The sequence below is a fragment of the Phyllobates terribilis genome, unplaced genomic scaffold, assembly GCF_046119375.1.
Source record: "Phyllobates terribilis strain yellow unplaced genomic scaffold, ASM4611937v1 Scaffold_3__8_contigs__length_932513732, whole genome shotgun sequence".
In the NCBI taxonomy this organism is placed as follows: Eukaryota; Metazoa; Chordata; class Amphibia; order Anura; family Dendrobatidae; genus Phyllobates; species Phyllobates terribilis.
Window position 1 is genome coordinate 537,273,616 of NW_027362763.1, and position 24,643 is coordinate 537,298,258.

Sequence of the window (24,643 nt, forward strand, 5' to 3'; positions counted from 1 at the left end):
GAACGCTTCAACGGATCCCCCTGATTCTGAGATTGTTTTTTCGTGACATATTGTACTTCATGATTGTGGAAAAATTTCTTCGATATCACTTGCGTTTATTTGTGAAAAAAACGGAAATTTGGCGAAAATTTTGAAAATTTTGCAATTTTCAAAATTTGAATTTTTAAGCCCTGAAATCAGAGCGATATGTCACACAAAAGAGTTAATAAATAACATTTCCCACATGTCTACTTTACATCAGCACAATTTTGGAACCAAAATTTTTTTTTGTTAGGGAGCTATAAGGGTTAAAAGTTGACCAGCGATTTCTCATTTTTCCAACAAAATTTACAAAACCATTTTTTTAGGGACCACATCACATTTGAAGTCACTTTGAGAGGTCTTTATGACAGAAAATACCCAAAAGTGACACCATTCTAAAAACTGCACCCCTCAAGGTGCTCAAAACCACATTCAAGAACTTTATTAACCCTTCAGGTGCTTCACAGGAATTTTTTGAATGTGGAAGAAAAAAATGAACATTTAACTTTTTTCACAAAAATGTTAATTTAGACCCAATTTTTTTTATTTTCACAGGGGTAACAAGAAAAAATGGACCCCAAAATTTGTTGTGCAATTTCCCCTGGGCACGCAGATACCCAATATTTGGGGAAAAAATACTGTTTGGGCGCACGGCAGGGCTCGGAAGGGAAGGAGCGCTATTTGACTTTTTGATTGTAAAATTTGCTTGAATAATTAGTGGACGCCATGTTGTGTTTGGAGAGCCCATGTGTGCCCAAACTTTGGAGCTCCCCCACAAGTGACCCCATTTTGGAAACTAGACCCCCCAAGGCACCTTTCTAGATGCATAGTGAGCACTTGGAACCCCCAGGTGCTTCACAAATTGATTCGTAACAATGAAAAAGTGAAAAAAAAAAACACTTTTTCATTTTTATGAATCAATTTGTGAAGCACCTGAGTGTTCCAAGTGCTCACAATGCATCTAGATAGGTGCCTTGGGGGGTCTAGTTTCCAAAATGGGGTCACTTGTGGGGGAGCTCCAATGTTTGGGCACACAGCGGCTCTCCAAACGCAACATGGTGTCGCTAACAATTTGAGACGATTTTCCGTTAAATTTGTTAGAGGACACCATGTTGCATTTAGAGAGTCCCTGTGTGCCCAAACATTGGAGCTCCCCCACAAGTGACCCCATTTTGGAAACTAGACCCCCCAAGGCACCTATCTAGATGCATAGTGAGCACTTGGAACCCCCAGGTGCTTCACAAATTGATTCGTAACAATGAAAAAGTGAAAAAAAAAACACTTTTTCATTTGTATGAATCAATTTGTGAAGCACCTGAGGGTTCCAAGTGCTCACTATGCATCTAGATAGGTGCCTTGGGTGGTCTAGTTTCCAAAATGGGGTCACTTGTGGGGGAGCTCCAATATTTGGGCACACAGCGGCTCTCTAAATGCAACATGGTGTCCGCTAACAAATTTAACGCAAAATTGGCTCAAATTGTTAGCGACACCATGTTGCGTTTGGAGAGCTGCTGTGTGCCCAAACATTGGAGCTCCCCCACAAGTGACCCCATTTTGGAAACTAGACCCCCCAAGGCACCTATCTAGATGCATAGTGAGCACTTGGAACCCCCAGGTGCTTCACAAATTGATTCGTAATAATGAAAAAGTGAAAAAAAAAACACTTTTTCATTTTTACGAATCAATTTGTGAAGCACCTAGGGGTTCCAAGTGCTCACTATGCATCTAGATAGGTGCCTTGGGGGGTCTAGTTTCCAAAATGGGGTCACTTGTGGGGGAGCTCCAATGTTTGGGCACACAGGGACTCTCTAAATGCAACATGGTATCCGCTAACAAATTGAATGGAAAATCGGCTCAAATTGTTAGCGGACGCCACATTGCGTTTGGAGAGCCCCTCTGTGCCCAAACTTTGGAGCTCCCCCACAAGTGACCCCATTTTGGAAACTAGACCCCCCAAGGCACCTTTCTAGATGCATAGTGAGCACTTGGAACCCCCAGGTGCTTCACAAATTGATTCGTAATAATGAAAAAGTGAAAAAAAAAACACTTTTTCATTTTTACGAATTAATTTGTGAAGCACCTAGGGGTTCCAAGTGCTCACTATGCATCTAGATAGGTGCCTTGGGGGGTCTAGTTTCCAAAATGGGGTCACTTGTGGAGGAGCTCCAATGTTTGGGCACACAGGGACTCTCCAAATGCAACATGATATCCGCTAACAATTTGAGCCGACAATTTGTTAGCGGATATCATGTTGCATTTGGAGAGTCCCTGTGTGCCCAAACATTGGAGCTCCCCCACAAGTGACCCCATTTTGGAAACTAGACCCCCCAAGGCACCTATCTAGATTCATAGTGAGCACTTGGAACCCCAGGTGCTTCACAAATTGATTCATAAAAATGAAAAAGTGTTTTTTTTTTCACTTTTTCATTTTTACGAATCAATTTGTGAAGCACCTGGGGGTTCCAAGTGCTCACTATGCATCTAGAAAGGTGCCTTGGGGGGTCTAGTTTCCAAAATGGGGTCACTTGTGGGGGAGCTCCAAAGTTTGGGCACAGAGGGGCTCTCCAAACGCAATGTGGTGTCCGCTAACAATTTGAGCCGATTTTCCATTCAATTTGTTAGCGGATACCATGTTGCATTTAGAGAGTCCCTGTGTGCCCAAACATTGGAGCTCCCCCACAAGTGACCCCATTTTGGAAACTAGACCCCCCAAGGCACCTATCTAGATTCATAGTGAGCACTTGGAACCCCAGGTGCTTCACAAATTGATTCATAAAAATGAAAAAGTGTTTTATTTTCACTTTTTCATTTTTACGAATCAATTTGTGAAGCACCTGGGGGTTCTAAGTGCTCACTATGCATCTAGATAGGTGCCTTGGGGGGTCTAGTTTCCAAAATGGGGTCACTTGTGGGGGAGCTCCAATGTTTGGACACACAGGGGCTCTCCAAACGCAACATGGCGTCCGCTAACAATTTGAGCCGATTTTCCATTCAATTTGTTAGCGGACACCATGTCGCGTTTGGAGAGCCCGTGATGTGCCTAAACAGTGGAGCTCCCCCACAAGTGTCCCCATTTTGGAAACTATACCCCTCAAAGATTTTATTAAGGTGTATAGTGAACATTTTGAACCCAGAGGTACGGCACATTATTTGTTTACATTAGGTCATCATATTGAATAAGTTTTCATTATTCTTGAGCGCAAGTGCTCGCTACTTGAGTTTGCATCGGGTACTCAGGTATGCACCATGTACAGCGTGTGCTCGAGTGACATGCTCGAGTCCCTGCTCCGCATGTTTCACGGTTATTAGACACCCAAAAAAAAACATGCGGGGATCGCTCGTGCATGGCAGGCAATCCCCGTAAAGTTTTTTGGCCGCGAAGCATATGGGGCAGAGACTCGAGCATGTCACTCAAATACCCACGATACTAAATGCATACCAGAGCACCCGATGCAAACTCAAGTAGCGAGCACTTGCTCTCAACACTAGTCGCCATATCGTCATCTTTTTTTCTTACTTTTGAAAAAAATCCCAACCCCAGCCCTAACCCTAGCACAACCCTAGCCCCAGCACAACCCTAGCCCCAGCACAACCCTAGCCCCAGCACAACCCTAGCCCCAGCACAACCCTAGCCCCAAACCCAGCCCTAACCCTAGCCCAATCCTAACTCAAGAGTTTATTTTTGACGCCGTTCCTTGTGCGGTATAAGTGATTAGACGACTTTATTCTTCGGGTCGGTGTGATTACAGCAATGCCAGAATCATATGGGGTTTTTATGACTGACAGCTGTCACACACTAAAAGACGCATTTTTTGTAAAATCTAGTTTTTGCATCGCCATATTTTGAGAGCTATAATTTTTCCAAATTTTGGCAGACAGTCATGTGACGGCTCGTTTTTTGCGGGATGACTTGACGTTGTTATTGGTGCCATTTTCAGGCACGTGACATTTTTTGATCGCTTTCTATTCCGATTTTTGGGAGGCAGAATAAACAAAAACCAACAATTCAGGAATTGTTTTTTTTTTTTTTTTTTTATTCTGTTCCGCGTGTGGTAAAATTGATGAGGCAGCTTTACTCTTCGGGTCAGTACGTTTACAGCGGTACCACATTTGTATAATTTTTCTATGTTTTGGCGCTTATACACAATAAAAGCTATTTTATAGAAAAAAATATTTTTTAGTATCGCTTTATTCTGAGAGCTATAACTTTTTTATTTTTCGGCTGATGGAGCTATATGGCAGCTTGTTTTTTGCGGGACGAGATGACGTTTTCAGCGGTATCATTTTTATTTATATGCGTCTTTTTGATCGCGTGTTATTCCACTTTTTGTTTGGCGGTATGGTGATAAAGCATTGTTTTTTGCTTGGTTTTTTTTTTTTTTTTTTTACCGTGTTCACTGAAGGGGTTAACTAGTGGGACAGTTTTATAGGTCAGGTTGTTCCGGACGCGGCGATACCAAATATGTGTACTTTTATTGTTTTTTTTTTATTTTTTTTATAATAATATTTATTGATGGGTACATTATATTTTTATTTTTGGTGTATTATTTTTTTTATTTTTTTATAATATTTTTGCACATTTTTTTTTTTTTTTTTTTTCCACTTTCACACAGTTTATACACTTTATTACTTTGTCCCACTCTGGGACTTTCACTTTTTTTTTTCTGATCGCCTGCATGGCACAGGAATGGAGCACCATCCCTATGCCATGAAGGCTGTCAGAAGTGCACAGTGTGAAGATTGCTTGGAGATGCACTGCGCATGTCCAAGCAATCTTCCTGCTCTCTGGTGACCCGGATGTTGTCATGACGACATCGGGTCGTCATGGCAACACCCGGGAAGCCTTTGCAGACTGCGCTGGAAGCCGGAAGAGGAGGTGAGTATCGGCGATCACCTCCCCTTGCCCCCGCAATGCCGCGATCGACTTCGATCGACTTCGATCGCAGCATCGCGGGGGTTAATGTGCTGGGAGCGGTGCGTGACCGCTCCCTGCACATAGTACCGGGTGTCAGCTGTGACAATCAGCTGACACCCGGCGGCGATCGCGCCCGCACAGCCTGTGTGCGCGCGCGATCGCCATGACGTACTAATACGGGTCTGGCTCTTAAGTCCCAGGGCACAGACGCGTATTAGTACGTCAGATGTTATTAAGGGGTTAAAGCACGCTTGAAGACATGGTGGCTAGGTATCAGTCAGATGGTGTTGGATAGTGCATTACAGAGAACTGGCGCAGCACAGGAGAAGTCTTGGAGACGGAGGTGCAAGGTCCAGATTATGAAGTATGTTAATCTTAGGTCAGTTTCAGAACAGAGAGCACGGGCAGAGATAGACAGAGATGAGGGAGGAGATATAGGGTGGTGCAAAACTGTGGAGGGTTTTGTGGGTGAGATATATGAGTTTATATTGGACCGTGTAGTGAATAGGTAACCAGTGTAATGACTGGCACAAGATGGAGACATCGGTGAAGTGGCTGGACAGAAATACGACCCTGACTGCCACATTCAGGATGGATTGGAGAGGAGAAAGTTTGGTAAGAGGGAGACCGATCGGAAGAGAGTTGCACTAGTCCAGATGAGAGTGAATAAGAGCGACAGTAAGAGTTTTAGCAGTTTCAAAGGTGAGAATAGGTCGGATTCTGGAGATGTTTTTAAGATGCAGGTGACAAGAGCGGGTGAGTGATCAGATATAGGGAATAAAGGAAAGTTTCGTGTTGACTATGACCCCAAGGCAGCGGGCATGCTGCTTGGAAGTTATGGTTGAACCCTCCAAGGTAATTTCGATGTTAGGTAGAGTTAGCTTAGTAGAGGGGAAAAACACAAGAAGTTCAGTTTTGGAGAGATTCAGTTTAAGATAGAGAGAGGACATGATGTTAGAGACAGCAGACAAACAATCCTTGGTATTTTGTATTAGGGTGGAGGTGATATCAGGAGAAGAAGTGTATAATTGGGTGTCGTCAGCATAGAGATGATACTGGAATCCAAATCTACTAATTGTTTGTCCAATAGGGGCTGTGTATAGAGAGAAGAGGAGGGGGCCTAGGACTGAGCCCTGCGGAACCCGATAGTAAGGAGAGGAGGAGGAGGAGCTGGCAAAAGATACAGTGAAGGAGCAGTCAGAAAGGTAGAAGGAGAACCAGGAGAGAATGGTGTCCTTGAGGCCAATAGAGCAGAGCATAGTGATGAGGAGTTGGTGTTCCACAGTGTCAAATGCAGCAGAGAGATCCAGGAGAATCAGCATAAAGCAGTGACTGTTGGATATAGCTGTTAGTAGATCATTAGAGACTTTAGTGAGCGCAGTTTCATTAGAGTGTAAAGAGTGGAAACCAGATTGTAAATGGTCAAGAAGAGAGTTATCTGTGAGATAGCAGATGAAATGGGAGTCGGCCAAGCGTTCCAGGGGTTTAGAGATGAATGGAAGATTAGAGACATCTCTGTAGTTAGCAGTGCAGTTCTGATCGAGGGATGTTTTTTTTTAAGTAAAGGGGTTATGATGGCATGTTTAAATGAGGAGGGAAAGATATCTGACGAAAGAGAGTGGTTAAATATTTTAGTTAGGTGAATGGTGACCACCGGTGAGAGAGACTGCAGGATATGTGAGGGAATAGGGTCGGGTAACTTTTCCTTCTGTAACAGGCTCAAAGATGACAAGTGAGCTTGAAGTGCGGCAGGTAAATGGATACAGGCACTGAGGAGATTGGACCAAAATGTCCTGATGGATGTGGTTGATTTTTTCCTAGGAAATAAGTGGCCAGACCCTCACCCCTAAGGTTGGTGTTGGGAGCCTGTGCTTTAAGGCTCAGGAGGGAGTGGGAGGTTTCAAAAAGTTGTTTGGGATTGTTGCCTAGTGAAGTGATGAGGGTGGTGAAGTAGCATTGTTTGGCCAGATGAAGGGCAGCGTTATAGGTTTTGAGCATGAACTTATCCTCTGCTAAAAGTGATTTTCTCCACTGACTCTCAGCGCACCTTGAGCAATGCTGAAGAAAGTGTGTTTGCAGCGTGTGCCAGGGTTGCCATTTTCTGTGTCGGGTCTTTCTGCGTGTAGTAGGTGCTGCTTCATCTAGGGCACTCTTAAGTGTATTATTGTAGTGTGACAATGCTAAGTCTGGACAGGAAAGGGAGGAGATGGGAGCTAAAGATGCATGTAGATTGTCCATAAGCTGCTGGGTATTAATGGTACGTGTATTCCTACAAGTGTGGTAAGTTGGGGTGTCCAGGGTGAGGAGACAGTTCTTGACAGAGAAGGAAAGAAGGTTGTGGTCCAAGAGCGGGACAGGGGAGTTAGTAAAGTCATGCACTGAGCAAAGCCGGGAGAAGACCAAGTCCAGAGTATGCCCGTCTTCATGCATAGGAGAGTTAGTAAACTGCGAGAGGCCGAATGAGGAAGTTAGAGAAAGTAGATGAGAGGCAGATTGGGAGAGGGGATAATCGATGGGGATATTAAAGTCTCCCATGATGAGGGTGGGGATGTCACAGGATAGAAAGTGAGGAAGACAAGTGGCAAAGTGATCCAGGAACTGACGGGAGGAACCTGGAGGGCGATACTCAACTGCAACTAGCAAGGAGAAGGGTTTGAAGAGTCTAACGTGGACTTCAAAGGAAGAAAACATAAGTGAGGGAACTGGGGGGATGACCTGGAAAACACATTGTGATTAAAGGAGCAAACCAACACCTTCACCTTTTCTGCACTCAGGTCTGGAGGTATGTGAAAATTTCAGCCCATCAAACTAGAGAGCAGCAGTGGCGGTGGTGTCTGACTGCTGGATACAGGTTTCTGTAAGAGCCAGAAGGTTAAGGGAATAAGAAAGGAAAAAGTTGTGAATGTAAGTTAGTTTGTTACACACTGACCGTACGTTCCAGAGGGCACAATTAAAAGAGATAGGAGAAGGCATGCGCTAAACGTTAATAAGATTAGAAGAGTTTCTATATGCAGCTGGAAGAGAGTTATGTATACTAATGGAGGGAAACCCAGGGTTGGGGGAGATGTCGCCGTGACTAGGAGAAGGAGAAACAATAGAAAAGAGCAGGTGGTGCAACAATTTGTATGAATGTTTTGAGTGCTAAATGGTGGTAGTGGATGGTTTGGAGTGGGTGAGAAATGTCAGTAGAGCCTCAGAGTTATACATAGTAGAGGGGAGAAGGGAGGGGTTGATGTGGAGAAAGTGCACAAAATGTGTAAGAGGGTGGGAGAGTTGTGAGAAAGCAGAAGTTAAAACATATAAGAGATCAGCCTTTACATCAGCCCTCCTCTGGACTGATTGTCGTGCACCCCCATGTGTCATATATATCAAATTCTATGGATTGTAATGTATCTGGTTTTGAAAGGTTAAAGAGTGAATCTGAACAAGGACATTGTATAGAGAATAGCATCCAGTCTTTTATGCATGTAAGGCTTTTACTAATCAGAGTGCAAATATGATAAAGCATTACTAATGAATCATTTCTTTCTGATTTCTATTTACCAGGTATAAGAATCAGTTCCCAGAGTGTTCTGAGATCGGATATTAGGGAATTTTGGGAAAAACTAGGGAGCTGTGTTCAGGCAGAGAGAGATGGTGGCCATATTGACATATTTGTTCCACTAGCCGCTTCAGGTATGATAGATTTGATAGGATCATGTCATAGTAGTTACTAAAACTTTAAATAATTCTGATTATGTAAATCAACCCACTGTGAAATATCTAGCCTAATGTAATCACATTGCCTTGCGACATACAGTGGTGTGAAAAAAGTGTTTGCCCTGTTCCTGATTTCTTATTCTTTTGCATGTTTGTCAAACTTAAATGTTTCAGATCATAAAACAAATTTAAAATTATACAAACATGACACAAGTAAACACAAAATGCAATTTTTAAATGAAGGTCATTATTATTAAGGGAAAAAGAAATCCAAACCTACATGACCCTGTCTGAAAAAGTTATAGCCCCCGAAACCTAATAACTGGTTGTGCCACCCACTTGGCAGCAACCACTGCAATCAAGCATTTGTGATAACTGGTAATGAGTCTTTTACAACGCTCTGGAGGACTTTTGGCCCTCTCATCTTTGCAAAATTGCTGTAATTCAGCCACATTGGAGGGTTTCCGAGCATGAACCGCCTCTTTAAGGTCATGCCACAGCATCTCAATCGGATTAAGGTCAGGTCTTTGACTAGGCCACTCCACATTCTTAATTTTGTTTTTCTTAAGCCATTCAGAGGTGTGTTTTAAATCATTATCCTGCTGCATAACCTAAGTGCGCTTCAGCTTGAGGTCACAAACAGATGGCTGGACATTCTTCTTCAGGATTTTTTGGTAGACTGCAGAATTCATGGTTCCATTTACCACAGCAAGTCTTCCAGGTCCTGAAGCAGTAAAACAGCCCCAGACCATCACACTACCACCACCATATTTTATTGTTGGTGTGATGTTCCTTTTCTGAAATGCTCTGTTACTTCTACGCCAGATGTAATGGGAAATACACCTTCCAAAAAAAATTCATCTTTTGTCTAGTCAGTCCACAGAGTTTTCTCCCAAAAGTCTTGATGATCATCAAGATGTTTTCTGGCAAAACTGAGACGAACCTTTATGTTCTTTTTACCCAGCAGTGGTTTTCGTCTTGGAACTCTGCCATGCATGCCATTTTTGCCAAGTCTCTTTCTTATGGTGGAGTCATGGACACTGACCTTAACTGAGAAAAATGAGACCTGCAGTTCTTTGAATGTTGTTGTGGGGTCTTTTGTGACCTCTTGGATGAGTAGTCGCTGCGCTCTTGGGGTAATTTTGGTTGGTCGGCCACTCCTGGGAAGGTTCACGACTGTTCCATGTTTTCATCATTTGTGGATAATGGCTCTCACTGTGGTTCACTGGAGTCCCAAAGCTTTAGAAATAGCTTTATAACCTTTTCCAGATGGATAGATCTTAATTACTTTGTTTCTCATTTGTTCCTGAATTTCTTTGGATTGCAGCATGATGTCTAGCTTTAAAGTATCTTTTGGTCTACTTCACTTTGTCAGGCAGGTCCTATTTAAGTGATTTCTTGATTGAGAACAGGTGTGGCAGTAATCAGGTCTGTGTGTGGCTAGGGAAATTTAACTCAAATTCCCAAAGATGTGATAAACCACAGTTAGTTTATGTTTTAACCCCTTCGCAACCCTGGGATTTTCCGTTTTTGCATTTTCGTTTTTTGCTCCCCTTGTTCCCAGAGCCATAATGTTTTTATTTTTTGGTCAATATGGCCGTGTGAGGGCTTATTTTTTGTGGGACGAGTTGTACTTTTCAACGCCATTACTAGTTTTACCATATCGTGTATGGGAAAACGGGAAAAAAATTCCAAGTGCGGTGAAATTGAAAAAAAAGTGCAATACCACAGATGTTTTTTTTAAATTTTTTTACCACTTTCACTGAATGCTAAAACTAATCTGCCATTATTATTCTCCAGGTCATTATGAGTTCGTAGACACCAAACATGTATAGGTTCTTGTTTATTTAAGTGGTGACAAAAACTTCCAAAGTTTGCTTAAAATTTTTTTTTTTTTAAAAATGGTGCCATTTTTCAAGACCCGTAGCGTCTCCATTTTTCTGTATCTGGGGCCGGGTGAGGGCTTATTTTTTGCGTGCCAAGCTGAAGTTTTTTTAATACCATTTTGGGGTAGATCCGATGTTTTGATCCCGTTATTGCATTGTATTGCAATGTTGCGGCAACCAAAAAAAGTAATTCTGGCGTTTAGAATTTTTTTCTCGTTACGCCGTTTACCCATCGGATTAATTCTTTTTTTATATTGATAGATCGGGCGATACTGAACGTGGCAATACCAAATATGTGTATGTGGGTTTTTTTTTTATTATTATTTTATTTTGAATGGGGCGAAAGGGGGGTGATTTAAACTTTTATATTTTTTTATTTTTTTTTATATTTTTAAAAACATTTTTTTTTCACTTTTTGCTTGCTTCTATAGTCTCCATAGGAGACTGGAAGCAGCACTTGTCTGATCGCCTCTGCTACATAGAGATGATCAGCAGATCACCTCTATGTAGCAGAATTGCTCCTGTGCTATGAGCGCCAACCACTAGGTGGCGCTCAAAGCGATCAGCTCATGACAACCACTGGAGTCTGCTGCAGACCCAGGGTTGTCATGCCCACGCATCGGTGACCCGCGATCACCGATGGGCGGGGTAAGTGATGCGCTTCCGGCGTGGCAATGTTAAATGCCGCTGTCAGAGATTGACAGCGGCATTTAACATGTTAACAGCTGTTGCGGGCACATGTCAGCTGTAAGAATCAGCTGACATGTGCCCGGTTCAGTGCGGACTCAGCGCCGGAGCCCTCACTGAATCGGGGGGTTACAGCCTGTTGCGTACAAATACGGCACAGGCTGTAAAGGGGTTAAGGAGGTGTGGGCGATCACTTTTTCACACAGGGCCCTGTAGGTTTGGATTTATTTTTCCCTTAATAAAGACCTTCATTTAAAAACTGCATTTTGCATTTACTTGTGTTATCTTTGTCTAATATTTACATTTGTTTTATGATCTGAAACATTTAAGTGTGACAAACATGCAAAATAATAAGAAATCAGGAAGGGGGCAAATACTTTTTCACACCACTGTATTGTGAAGTAAAAACTCAAAAATTGCAATAGCACTATCTTTTTCCCAAACAGAGAATACTAAGCGGCATATAACTTTTCACTTGCTGACTATGTGCATAAAATGCTATACAAAATTCAAATAAAGGTTAAATGCACTAAAGAATCTCTTAATGGCCAAAGCTAAATGAATAAATATAATAAATAATTATCCTCTATGATAGATGCATAGAATCCTGCAAAACAAAATATTTAAAAAATTTCTATGCCTACCTGTGCATAGATGTGTGAATTTGGTTGTTCTTAGATCTATTTTGAACTTAGAGATGATTCACTAAATGAGGATTAGCTGTGTGGGAATCCCTGAGGAAGGAGGATGCTACCTCCGAAACGTGTAGGATAGAATAACGGACTACTGTTTTTTCCCACGGGGAGACCCATAGCAAGTGACGTCACTTTTGCTGAAAGCGGCAATCTTTTTTTGGAGTATCTCAAATCGGTGCAGCCGACCGGAGCACTGGAGACACCGAAAGCACCGCGGATTGAGGTCTGACAGGTTATTCCCCACTCGTCTTATCCTTATTCAGTGAATCATCTCTACACACGTGGTCAAAATTGTTGGTACCCCTCATTTAATGAAAGAAAAACCCACAATGGTGACAGAAATAACTTGAATCTGACGAAAGTAATAATAAATTAAAAATCTATGAAAATGAACAAATGAAAGTCAGTCATTGCTTTTCAACCCTGCTTCCACAGAATTTAAAAAAAAAATTAAACTCATGAAATAGGCCTGGATAGAAATGATGGTACCCCTGAAAATAATGTGACCAATGGGACATGTTAAATCAAGTTGTGTCCACTAATTAGCATCACAGGTGTCTACAATCTTGTAATCAGTCAGTGGGCCTGTATATAGGGCTACAGATACTCACTGTGCTGTTTGGTGACATGGTGTGTACCACACTCAACATGGACCAGAGGAAGCAAAGGAAAGAGTTGTCTCAGGAGATTAGAAAGAAAATTATAGACAAGCATGTTAAAGGTAAAGGTCATAAGACCATCTCCAAGCAGCTTGATGTTCCTGTCACTACAGTTGGAAAAAGAAATAGACGAAGGGGTGCAGATGGTGCCGTTACCAAATTACGCTCACCTCGTAGAGTTGTGTTAATGCACAACACATGTAGGCGCTTGTGTAGAGAGCTGCAGACAACACCAGACCAAATCAGGGTTCCAAGGTACATCAACAGGTGGATATGGCAGAAGAAAGGTGTATAGATATCCGTGCTCCTCCATATGAAAAGATGATCTGGTGATCAAAGGGTTAATGGAAATATTTTTTATTAATAAACTATATTCATACTCATTTCACGGACTTCCTGTCCGCTTCCTCAGTGAGGACGTTCGTGAAACGCATATGAATGTAGTTTATTAATAAAAAATATTTCCATTAACCCTTTGATCACCGGATCATCTTTCACACGGAGGAGCGCGGATATCTATACACCTTTCTTCTGCCATATCCACCTATTGATGTGACTACAGTTGCACATATTATTCAGAAATTTAAGATCCATGGGACTGTAGCCAACCTCCCTGGACGTGGCCGCAGGAGGGAAATTGATGACAAATCAAAGAGACAGATAATACTAATGATAACACAAGAGCCCAGGATAACTTCTAAAGACATTAAAGGTGAACTTCAAGCTCCATGAATATCAGTGTCAGATCGCACCATCCGTCGTTGTTTGATCCAAAGTGGACTTCATGGGAGACAACCAAGTAGAACACCATTGTTGAAAAAAAATCATAAAAAAGCCAGACTGGAATTTGCCAAACTACATGTTGACAAGCCACAAAGCTTCTGGGAGAATGTCCTATGGACAGATGAGACAAAAATGGAAGTTTTTGGCAAGGCTCATCAGCTCTGTATATTCACAGACGGAAAAATGAAGCATATCAAGAAAAGAACACTGTCCCTCCTGTGAAACATGGTGGAGGCTCTGTTTATGTTCTGGGGCTGCTTTGCTGCATCTGGCACAGGGTGTCTTGAATCTGTGCAGGGTACAATGAAATCTCAAGACTATCAAGGGATTCTAGAGAGAAATGTGCTGCCCAGTGTCAGAAAGCTTGGTCTCAGTCACAGGTCATGGGTCTTACAACAGGATAAGGACCAAAACACACAGCTAAAAACACCCAAGAATGGCTAAGAGGAAAACATTGGACTATTCTGAAGTGGCCTTCTATGAGCCCTGACCTAAATCCTATTGAGCATCTTTGGAAAGAGCTGAAACATGCCATCTGGAAAAGGCAACCTTCAAACACGAGACAACTGGAGCAGTTTGCTCATGAGGAGTTGGCCAAAATACCTGTCGAGAGGTGCAGAAGTCTCATTGACAGTCACAGGAATCGTTTGATTGCAGTGATTGCCTCAAAAGGTTGTTCAACAAAATATTAAGTTAAGAGTACCATCATTTCTGTCCAGGCCTATTTCAGGAGTTTCATTTTTTTTTAAATTCTGTGGAAGCAGAAAAGCAATGTCTGACTTTCATTTGTTCATTTTCATAGATTTTTAACTTATTATTACTTTTGTCAGATTCAAGTTATTTCTGTGACCATTGTGGGTTTTTCTTTCATTAAATGAGGGGTAACAACAATTTGTGTATGTTCTAACAGATCTAGGAATGACACAATTCACATCTATGCACAGGTAAGCATAGGAATTAAAACAATTTTTTTTGCAGGATTCTTTGCATCTAACATAGAGGATAATTATTTATTATACTTTAACTATATTTACTCATTTAGCTTCAGGCATAAAGAGATTCTTTAGCGCATTTAACCTTTATTTGAAAATTGTGAAATAAAGTCGGCCATACACATTAGATGCCTGATGACGAACGATGCTTAGGCCAATAGCCATCTCAGCCGTCTGTCTCCCACACACAGGGCCACTCTATGTTCTGTGTTCTCTATGAAAAAGCTGCCGGTAGACATATATGCTGGCGGCTTATCTCTGGGAGAACAAAATCAGACATGCCCTATTGACATCTCCCCTGAAGATCAGTTGGCTGGTGCCATCATACAAATTAGATTGTCAGCCAAATCCGTCTACTGGCTTTATCTACCCATCTGTGACTGTCCCATAACCGAGGATTTACAAATAGCAAGGGTATAATAAGTGGCACTAACCCACGGATGTAAAATAATTACGTTTTCTTTGTTGCAACCTCACAATCCAAGGAACAGTGAAGACACGCAGCAACAGCTGATTCACGTAAGGTTACACTTCCTCTAGGCCACTTAGTAGTAATCCAATAATCCAGAATATTTGCTAATTTTCCACTCGTTAAGTCCCATTAGTTTAATGTATAGTTTTTGTTTTCTTATACTCTGTTTTTTTATAGATACGTGCAAACATAACAGGATCTTGAATGCAATCTTCACTTATTCTTTTAGCTTCTCAGTGTCATGTGTTGTGTAAATTGACCTTGGATCAGGCACAGATTATAGTCTGCCCTAATGTATTACATTGCATTGCAGAATCTGGAATGGAAATTCTTGGGCATCTTTCTCGGATAGCTGGGGTCACCTTTTGTTCCCCATCTGGAATTGCAATGGGATCCTTTCTTCATAGTAAGTTTAGGCCTGAAATTTTCAACAATTGATATTTGTTGCATTAAAAGGAGGAGCACCTAAGATGATTGAATTAGTGTATTGGAGGTACAAGAAAAATCCTCTACTTCTAATTACATTGATCTGAAATTCTAGATAACTCATCACTTTATATGTTTCATGATTTATCTTTAGTGCTCAATAGTTGATTTTCTTCCAACCAAATTTATAAAATTCTGGGAAAGAGAATTACAAATGAATGCAAATAGTATAGCTAAAGCCATTTCAGTGTAATTCAAAATCATCCATAAAGGGTTATCAAAAAGAAGTGTTAGCATAAAAAAGTAGCTGTACATGTGGCATAAAAATCTGGCTGATTTTGGCATGAAAATGCGTATAGATATTTAATTCCATTGAAAGGGTAAAATCTTCTTAAAAAATCTGGAATAGAAATTGGTTCTTATTAGTGCAGTACAGTACTGTGCAAATCTTTTAGGCAAGTGTGCAAAAAATGCTGCAAAGTAAGAATGGTTTGAAAAAAATACAAGTGTTAATTGTTTATTTTTATCAATTAACAAAATGCAAAGTGGATGACAAAAAAGAGAACTGTAAATCAAATCAATATTTGGTGTGACCGCCCGTTGATTTCAAAACGGCATCTTCTGTTCATTCACTTTGCATTTTGTTAATTGATAAAAAAAAACTATTAACACTTCTCTTTTTGAAAGTATTCTTACTTTGCTGCATTTTTTCCACACATGCCTAAAAGTTTTGCTCAGTAATGTATATTTTTGCCTATATGTACCGTTAGTTTACCCATTAAATATTATGGCCACGATTCTTCATTGCCTTTGCGCCTGTTTTTTGTCTAGTTTTGTGAGTGTTTGCACCCAATTCAGTATTCTATTTGTGCCGTTTTGAAGTCCATTTTATATCTGCTCGTCTGATGTTTTTGCCTAATTCATCAATTTAAACATTTTAAATAGTCATAAAATTTGGAGCAACTCCACTTTAGTTCACTTTGGGGTATTTTTAAAACTGCCGGTATTTGGCACAATTTTTGCGCTATTTTGTGAAACATGTGCCCTTTGCTTTTAAAAAGTTGCAAAAGTAGTTCAAGAAAAAAAAAGACTATTTTACACTGTGGCAAATTCACAAATAACGTGCGTAATTTTGACAAATTTGGTGCAAAAATAGGCAAATAATACCACAAAAAAGGAAAGTGACTTAAAATAAAGCAGAAATGTTGAATCGCGGTCTATGTATAGAATTGTAATGGGATGTCTGTTATGTCCTATATCGGGAGGGTTGTATTTTTTGGGTGTCTTTTTTTTTGGTATTATGGGGGGACTACTATAAAACAGAGTTTGATAATGAATAATGGTATAATGGCATCTGAAGAAAAAAATTTAAATATAATGATTGTTTTTAGATTAGTATTACCATATCTTTGGTTCTGGAGCTCTCAGACCCTATATTTTTCTCCTAAACGCCAGATACAATTGTAGACTAACATTAGTGCAATTCTAGAATGTAATGCTGCTATATTCTGCCAGCATTAATATATCAATATTAGTCCATAGTGAATGGCTGCCTGTCCCCCGAAAGAGTGGATCCCCTCCTTTTACATACTTCAATGATGTGAAACTACAAGCCTGGTGTAGACTGGCTGGCGTAATGGAAGAGGCTCTGCAAGTGGTCAGGAAACAAATGAAGAAATATCTAGCTGATCTCCAGAGGAATGTCTCTGGGAAGATAATAGGTATTTAGCCTGCTGTATAAGATCATTTTCTATATGATGTAAAGCCTTATAGTGAATATTTCCACTGGCTGTGTGAATCATGAATATAATGTTTTCTTTCAATGCAGGGCAGTTCATGTATGAGGCAATGCCCATGGTAAATGTGCTGACCAATCATGAGGTTGGTGAGGCTTTAACTGAGGCTTTGATGGAACTTTCTAAAGAGAAAAATGTACGTATATGCAATAAACTGGCAAGAGCTCAATTTATAGATAAATTGTCTTTAAGAGGCTAGGGATAGTGCTTTGTTATTTTATTTCTGTTGTCTGTTTCTTTTCTTATTTAATTACAGGACCATCCTCTGGAGTTCCTTTCTGTTTGTCTGTTAAAGAAATGTAGCAAGAACAAAGAGCATCATCTGCTGTTATCGGAGGGAAATATAGATGATACACTGTCATCATTCTTGAAGGTAAAGACTAACCAGAGATAGACACTAACAATAGAAGACTTCTGTGCAAGAAATGTATTTGTCCCTCCCTATGATTTCCAAATCCTAACTTGGTAGTAGATATGGTATGTCCCCACCATCGAGCTTACCTGATATGTGATTTATCTCTAGCTTGTTAGACTAAACCACTTGTGATGTCACAATAGTTACTTGATTGATACACATTTGTGATTTCACGGCATTTACTTAATGCAAACAAAATTTTGGTGTGATGTCCACTTTTCAGCAGAGGCGTATCCAGGAGGGGCAGGCGGGCAGCTGCCCCGGGCACAGCTGACAAGGGGGTGCCATGGGGCCGCCTGATGTGGCGGTCTGAGGTGTCTCCCCGGCGATTGCATTCTGCCGCCCCCCACACTGGGATTCAGTTGTTCTCTGCGCTGACTGTCAAGGTGAAAACCAGCACAGAGAGAGTGCAGCGCGCCGGCTCCCAGGGATCAGTAGTACTATCGTCTAACAGAGTACTATTAAATACCTGACTGCCGACACTTCCTGGTCAGGGCGGCGTCAGCAGCGTGATCAGCACATGTGTTCACGCTGCTGACGTCACTTGCTGGCTCTGCAGAGGCGAAGACGGCAGGAGACGGTGTAAGCTTTGGTGGTAAGTGCTCCAGCCTCACAAATGGAGCTGAAGACATTGAAGATAAAGCTGGACATTTTAAAGACATACTTTGGGGGAGCTAGGAAGGGATGGATGTACAGAGGGGATGACATATGCGTTCACAAGCAATATGAGGCACGGGGAGAAATGGTGGAGTATGTGAGAGAAAACAGTAGAGTAGGGGATGGGTTCAGACATGTATGGGAGCAGTGGAAGTGAAATTTGACAGTATGGGAGGAGAAAGGAGGCTGCATGGTTTCAGACACATGTATGAGAGGAGAAAGGAGGCTGGATGGTGCAGACACATGTATGGGGGAGAAAGGAGGCTGGGGGATGCAGACACATGTATGGGGGAGAAAGGAGGCTGGATGGGTGCAGGCACATGTATGGGGGAGAAAGAAGGCTGGATGGGTGCAGACACATGCATGGGGGAGAAACAAGGCTAGATGGGTGCAGACACATGTAAGGGGGAGAAAGTAGGCTGAATGGGTTTGACACATGTATGGGGGAGAAAGGAGGCTGGATGGGTGCAGATACAGTTGTGCTCAAAAGTTTACATACCCCGGCAGAATTTTTCCTTTCTTGGCCTTGTTTCAGAGAATATGAATGATAACAAAAAAACTTTTTCTCCACTCATGATTATTGGTTGGGTGAAGCCATTTATTGTCAAACTACTGTGTTTTCGCTTTTTACATCTTAATGACAACCAAAACCATCCAAATGACCCTGATCAAATACAGTGTATTGCCCCCTCTAACATCAATGACAGCTTGAAGTCTTTTTTGGTAGTTGTGGATGAGGTTCTTTAATTTCTCAGATGGTAAAGCTGCCCATTCTTCTTGGTAAAAAGCTACCAGTTCCTGTAAATTCCTGGGCTGTCTAACTTGAACTGAGCACTTGAGATCTCCCCAGAGTGGCTCAATGATATTGAGGTCAGGAGACTGAGATGGCCACTTCAGAACTTTCACTTTGTTCTGCTCTAGCCAATGACAGGTCGACTTGGCCTTGTGTTTTGGATCGTTGTTATGTTGGAACGGCCAAGTACGTCCCATGCGCAGCTTCCGGGCTGATGAGTGCAAATTTGCCTCCAGTATTTGCTGATAACATGCTGCATTCATCTTTCCTTCAACTTTTACCAAGTTTCCTGCACCTTTGTAGCTCACACATCCCCAAAACATCAGCGACACACCTGCATGCTTTACTGTAGGAATGGTGTTTCTTTAATCATAGGCCTTGTTGACCTCTCTCCAAATGTATCGTTTATGGTTGTGGTCAAAAAGTTCAATTTTAGTCTCATCACTCCAAATTACCTTGTTCCGGAAGTTTTGAGGCTTGTCTCTGTGCTGTTTGGCGTATTGTAGGCGAGATACTTCTGGCGACTTGACTATTCAGCCCATTTTTCTTCAAGTGCCTCCTTATTGTGCATCTTGAAACAGCCGCACTGCTAGTTTTCAGAAAGTCCTGAATTTCAGCTGATGTTATTTGTGGATTTTTCTTTGCATCGTGAACAATTTCCCTGTCAGTTGTGGCCGAAATTTTTGCTGGTCTACCTCACCGTGGTTTGGTTTTAACAGAGCCCCTGATTTTCCATTTGTTAATCACAGTTTGAACGCTGCTGGCTGGCATTATCAATTTCTTGGATATTTTTTTTTATCCCTTTCCTGTGTTATACAGTTCAATTACCTTTTCCCTTAGATCAATTGACAATTCTTTTGCCTTCCCCATGACTCACAATCCAGAAACGTCAGTGGCTGGATGAAAGATTCAAGAGTCTGTCTGGATCCCAGAAACTCACTCAGCTTTTATGCACACACACTGATTACAAGCAAATAGGTCACAGGTGAGGATGTTACCTTTAGTAGCCATTCAAACCATTTTTGTCAAATTCTGTGCATGATATCAGGCCAAAATCACCAGGGTATGTGAACTTTTGATCAGGGTCATTTGGATGTTTTTGGTTGTCATTAAGATTTAAAAAGAGAAAACACAGTAGTTTGACAATAAATGGCTTTACCCAACCAATTACCATGAGTGGAGAAAAAGTTTTTTTGTTATAATTCATATTCTCTGATACAAGGCCAAGAAAGGACAAATTCTGCCAGGTATGTAAACTTTTGAGCACAACTGTACATGTACGGGAGGAGAAAAGAGGCTCGATGGGTGGAGACACATGTATGGGGAAGAAAGGAGGCTGGATGGGTGCAGATACATGTATGGGGGAGAAAGGAGGCTGGATGGGTGCAGACACGAGTGGGGGAGAAAGGAGGCTGGATGGGTGCAGACACATGTATGGGGGAGAAAGGAGGCTGGATGGGTGCAGATACATGTATGGGGAAGAAAGGAGGCTGGATGGGTGCAGACACGTGTGGGGGAGAAAGGAGGCTGAATGGGTGCAGACACATGTATGGGGGAGAAAGGAGGCTGGATTGGTGCAGACACATGTATGGGAAGAGAAAGGAGGCTGGATGGGTGCAGACACATGTATGGGAGAGAAAGGAGGCTGGATGGGTGAAGACACATGTATGGGGGAGAAAGGAGGCTAGATGGTTGCAGACACATGTATGGGGGAGAAAGGAGGCTTGATGGGTGCAGACACATGTATGGGGGAGAAAGGATGCTTGATGGGTGCTGACACGTATGGGGGAGAAAAGAGGCTGGATGGTTTCAGACACATGTATGGGAGAGAAAGGAGGCTGGATGGGTGCAGACACATGTATGGGGGAGAAAGGAGGCTGGATGGTTGCAGACACATGTATGGGAGAGAAAGGAGGCTGGATGGGTGCAGACACATGTATTGAGGAGAAAGGAGGCTGGATGGGTGCAGACACATGTATGGGGGAGAAAGGAGGCTAGATGGGTGCAGACACATGTATGGGAGAGAAAGGAGTCTGGATGGGTGCAGACACATGTATGGGGAAGAATGGAGGCTGGATGGGTGCAGACACATGTATGGGGGAGAAAGGAGGCGGGATGGGTGCAAATACATGTATGGGGGAGAAAGGAGGCTTGATGGGTGCAGACACATGTATGGGGGAGAAAGGAGGCTAGATGGTTTCAGACACATGTATGGGGAAGAATGGAGGCTGGATGGGTGCAGACACGTGTATGGGGGAGAAAGGAGGCTGGATGGGTGCAGACACATGTATGGGGGAGAAAGGAGGCTGGATGGGTGCAGTCACATGTATGGGGAAGAATGGAGGCTGGATGGGTGCAGACACATGTATGGGGAGAAAGGAGGCTAGATGGGTGCAGACACATGTATGGGGGAGAAAGGAGGCTGGATGGGTGCAGACACATGTATGGGGGAGAAAGGAGGCTAGATGGGTGCAGACACATGTATGGGGGAGAAAGGAGGCTGGAGGATGCAGACAAATGTATGGGGGAGAAAGGAGGCTGGATGGGTGCAGACACATGTATGGGGGAGAAAGGAGGCTGGAGGATGCAGACACATGTATGGGGGAGAAAGGAGGCTGGATGGGTGCAGATACATGTATGGGGGAGAAAGGAGGCTGGATGGGTGCAAATACATGTATGGGGGAGAAAGGAGGCTTGATGGGTGCAGACACATGTATGGGAGAGAAAGGAGGCTAGATGGGTCCAGACACATGTATGGGAGAGAAAGGAGGCTGGATGGGTGCAGACACATGTATGGGGGAGAAAGGAGGCTGGATGGGTGCAAATACATGTATGGGGGAGAAAGGAGGCTTGATGGGTGCAGACACATGTATGGGGGAGAAAGGAGGCTTGATGGGTGCAGACACATGTATGGGGGAGAAAGGAGGCTAGATGGTTTCAGACACATGTATGTGGGAGAAAGGAGGCTGGATGGGTGCAGACACATGTATGGGGAAGAATGGAGGCTGGATGGGTGCAGATACATGTATGGGGGAGAAAGGAGGCTGGGTGGGTGTAGACACATGTATGGGGAAGAATGGAGGCTGGATGGGTGCAGACACATGTATGGGGAAGAAAGGAGGCTGGATGGGTGCAGATACATGTATGGGGAAGAAAGGAGGTTGGATGGGTGCAGACACATGTATGTGGGAGAAAGGAGGCTGGATGGGTGCAGACCCATGTATGGGGGAGAAAGGAGGCTGGATGGGTGCAGACCCATGTATGGGGGAGAAAGGAGGCTGGATGGGTGCAGATACATGTATGGGGGAGAAAGGAGGCTAGATGGTTGCAGACACATGTATGAGAGGAGAAAGGAGGCTGGATGGTGCAGACACATGTATGGGGGAGAAAGGAGGCTGGGGGATGCAGACACATGTATGGGGGAGAAAGGAGGCTGGATGGGTGCAGGCACATGTATGGGGGAGAAAGAAGGCTGGATGGGTGCAGACACATGCATGGGGGAGAAACAAGGCTAGATGGGTGCAGACACATGTAAGGGGGAGAAAGTAGGCTGAATGGGTTTGACACATGTATGGGGGAGAAAGGAGGCTGGATGGGTGCAGATACAGTTGTGCTCAAAAGTTTACATACCCCAGCAGAATTTTTCCTTTCTTGGCCTTGTTTCAGAGAATATGAATGATAACAAAAAACTTTTTCTCCACTCATGATTATTGGTTGGGTGAAGCCATTTATTGTCAAACTACTGTGTTTTCGCTTTTTACATCTTAATGACAACCAAAACCATCCAAATGACCCTGATCAAATACAGTGTATTGCCCCCTCTAACATCAATGACAGCTTGAAGTCTTTTTTGGTAGTTGTGGATGAGGTTCTTTAATTTCTCAGATGGTAAAGCTGCCCATTCTTCTTGGTAAAAAGCTACCAGTTCCTGTAAATTCCTGGGCTGTCTAACTTGAACTGAGCACTTGAGATCTCCCCAGAGTGGCTCAATGATATTGAGGTCAGGAGACTGAGATGGCCACTTCAGAACTTTCACTTTGTTCTGCTCTAGCCAATGACAGGTCGACTTGGCCTTGTGTTTTGGATCGTTGTTATGTTGGAACGGCCAAGTACGTCCCATGCGCAGCTTCCGGGCTGATGAGTGCAAATTTGCCTCCAGTATTTGCTGATTACATGCTGCATTCATCTTTCCTTCAACTTTTACCAAGTTTCCTGCACCTTTGTAGCTCACACATCCCCAAAACATCAGCGACACACCTGCATGCTTTACTGTAGGAATGGTGTTTCTTTAATCATAGGCCTTGTTGACCTCTCTCCAAATGTATCGTTTATGGTTGTGGTCAAAAAGTTCAATTTTAGTCTCATCACTCCAAATTACCTTGTTCCGGAAGTTTTGAGGCTTGTCTCTGTGCTGTTTGGCGTATTGTAGGCGAGATACTTCTGGCGACTTGACTATTCAGCCCATTTTTCTTCAAGTGCCTCCTTATTGTGCATCTTGAAACAGCCGCACTGCTAGTTTTCAGAAAGTCCTGAATTTCAGCTGATGTTATTTGTGGATTTTTCTTTGCATCGTGAACAATTTCCCTGTCAGTTGTGGCCGAAATTCTTGTTGGTCTACCTGACCGTGGTTTGGTTTTAACAGAGCCCCTGATTTTCCATTTGTTAATCACAGTTTGAACGCTGCTGACTGGCATTATCAATTTCTTGGATATTTTTTTTTATCCCTTTCCTGTGTTATACAGTTCAATTACCTTTTCCCTTAGATCAGTTGACAATTCTTTTGCCTTCCCCATGACTCACAATCCAGAAACGTTAGTGGCTGGATGAAAGATTCAAGAGTCTGTCTGGATCCCAGAAACTCACTCAGCTTTTATGCACACACACTGATTACAAGCAAATAGGTCACAGGTGAGGATGTTACCTTTAGTAGCCATTCAAACTAATTTTTGTCAAATTCTGTGCATGATATCAGGCCAAAATCACCAGGGTATGTGAACTTTTGATCAGGGTCATTTGGATGTTTTTGGTTGTCATTAAGATTTAAAAAGAGAAAACACAGTAGTTTGACAATAAATGGGTTTACCCAACCAATTACCATGAGTGGAGAAAAAGTTTTTTTGTTATAATTCATATTCTCTGATACAAGGCCAAGAAAGGAAAAATTCTGCCAGGTATGTAAACTTTTGAGCACAACTGTACATGTACGGGAGGAGAAAAGAGGCTCGATGGGAGGAGACACATGTATGGGGAAGAAAGGAGGCTGGATGGGTGCAAATACATGTATGGGGGAGAAAGGAGGCTGGATGGGTGCAGACACGTGTGGGGGAGAAAGGAGGCTGGATGGGTGCAGACAAATGTATGGGGGAGAAAGGAGGCTGGATGGGTGCAGATACATGTATGGGGAAGAAAGGAGGCTGGATGGGTGCAGATACATGTATGGGGGAGAAAGGAGGCTGGATGGGTGCAGACACGTGTGGGGGAGAAAGGAGGCTGGATGGGTGCAGACACATGTATGGGGGAGAAAGGAGGCTGGATTGGTGCAGACACATGTATGGGAAGAGAAAGGAGGCTGGATGGGTGCAGACACATGTATGGGTGAGAAAGGAGGCTGGATGGTTTCAGACACATGTATGGGAGAGAAAGGAGGCTGGATGGGTGAAGACACATGTATGGGGGAGAAAGGAGGCTGGATGGTTGCAGACACATGTATGGGGGAGAAAGGAGGCTGGATGGGTGCAGACACATGT

The 24,643-nt window shown here is 42.7% G+C and overlaps 1 protein-coding gene across 1 annotated transcript in view; it reads left to right on the forward strand.

Annotated features, from left to right (window-relative positions):
• Positions 1–24,643, forward strand: part of ECT2L (epithelial cell transforming 2 like) — a 121,883-nt gene that overhangs the window by 34,597 nt on the left and 62,643 nt on the right. The window contains exons 10-14 of the mRNA XM_073671336.1: positions 8,483–8,611; positions 15,123–15,215; positions 16,771–16,956; positions 17,064–17,167; positions 17,288–17,404. Of these exons, the coding sequence (XP_073527437.1) occupies positions 8,483–8,611; positions 15,123–15,215; positions 16,771–16,956; positions 17,064–17,167; positions 17,288–17,404 (629 nt within the window). The remainder of the gene's footprint in view (positions 1–8,482; positions 8,612–15,122; positions 15,216–16,770; positions 16,957–17,063; positions 17,168–17,287; positions 17,405–24,643) is intronic.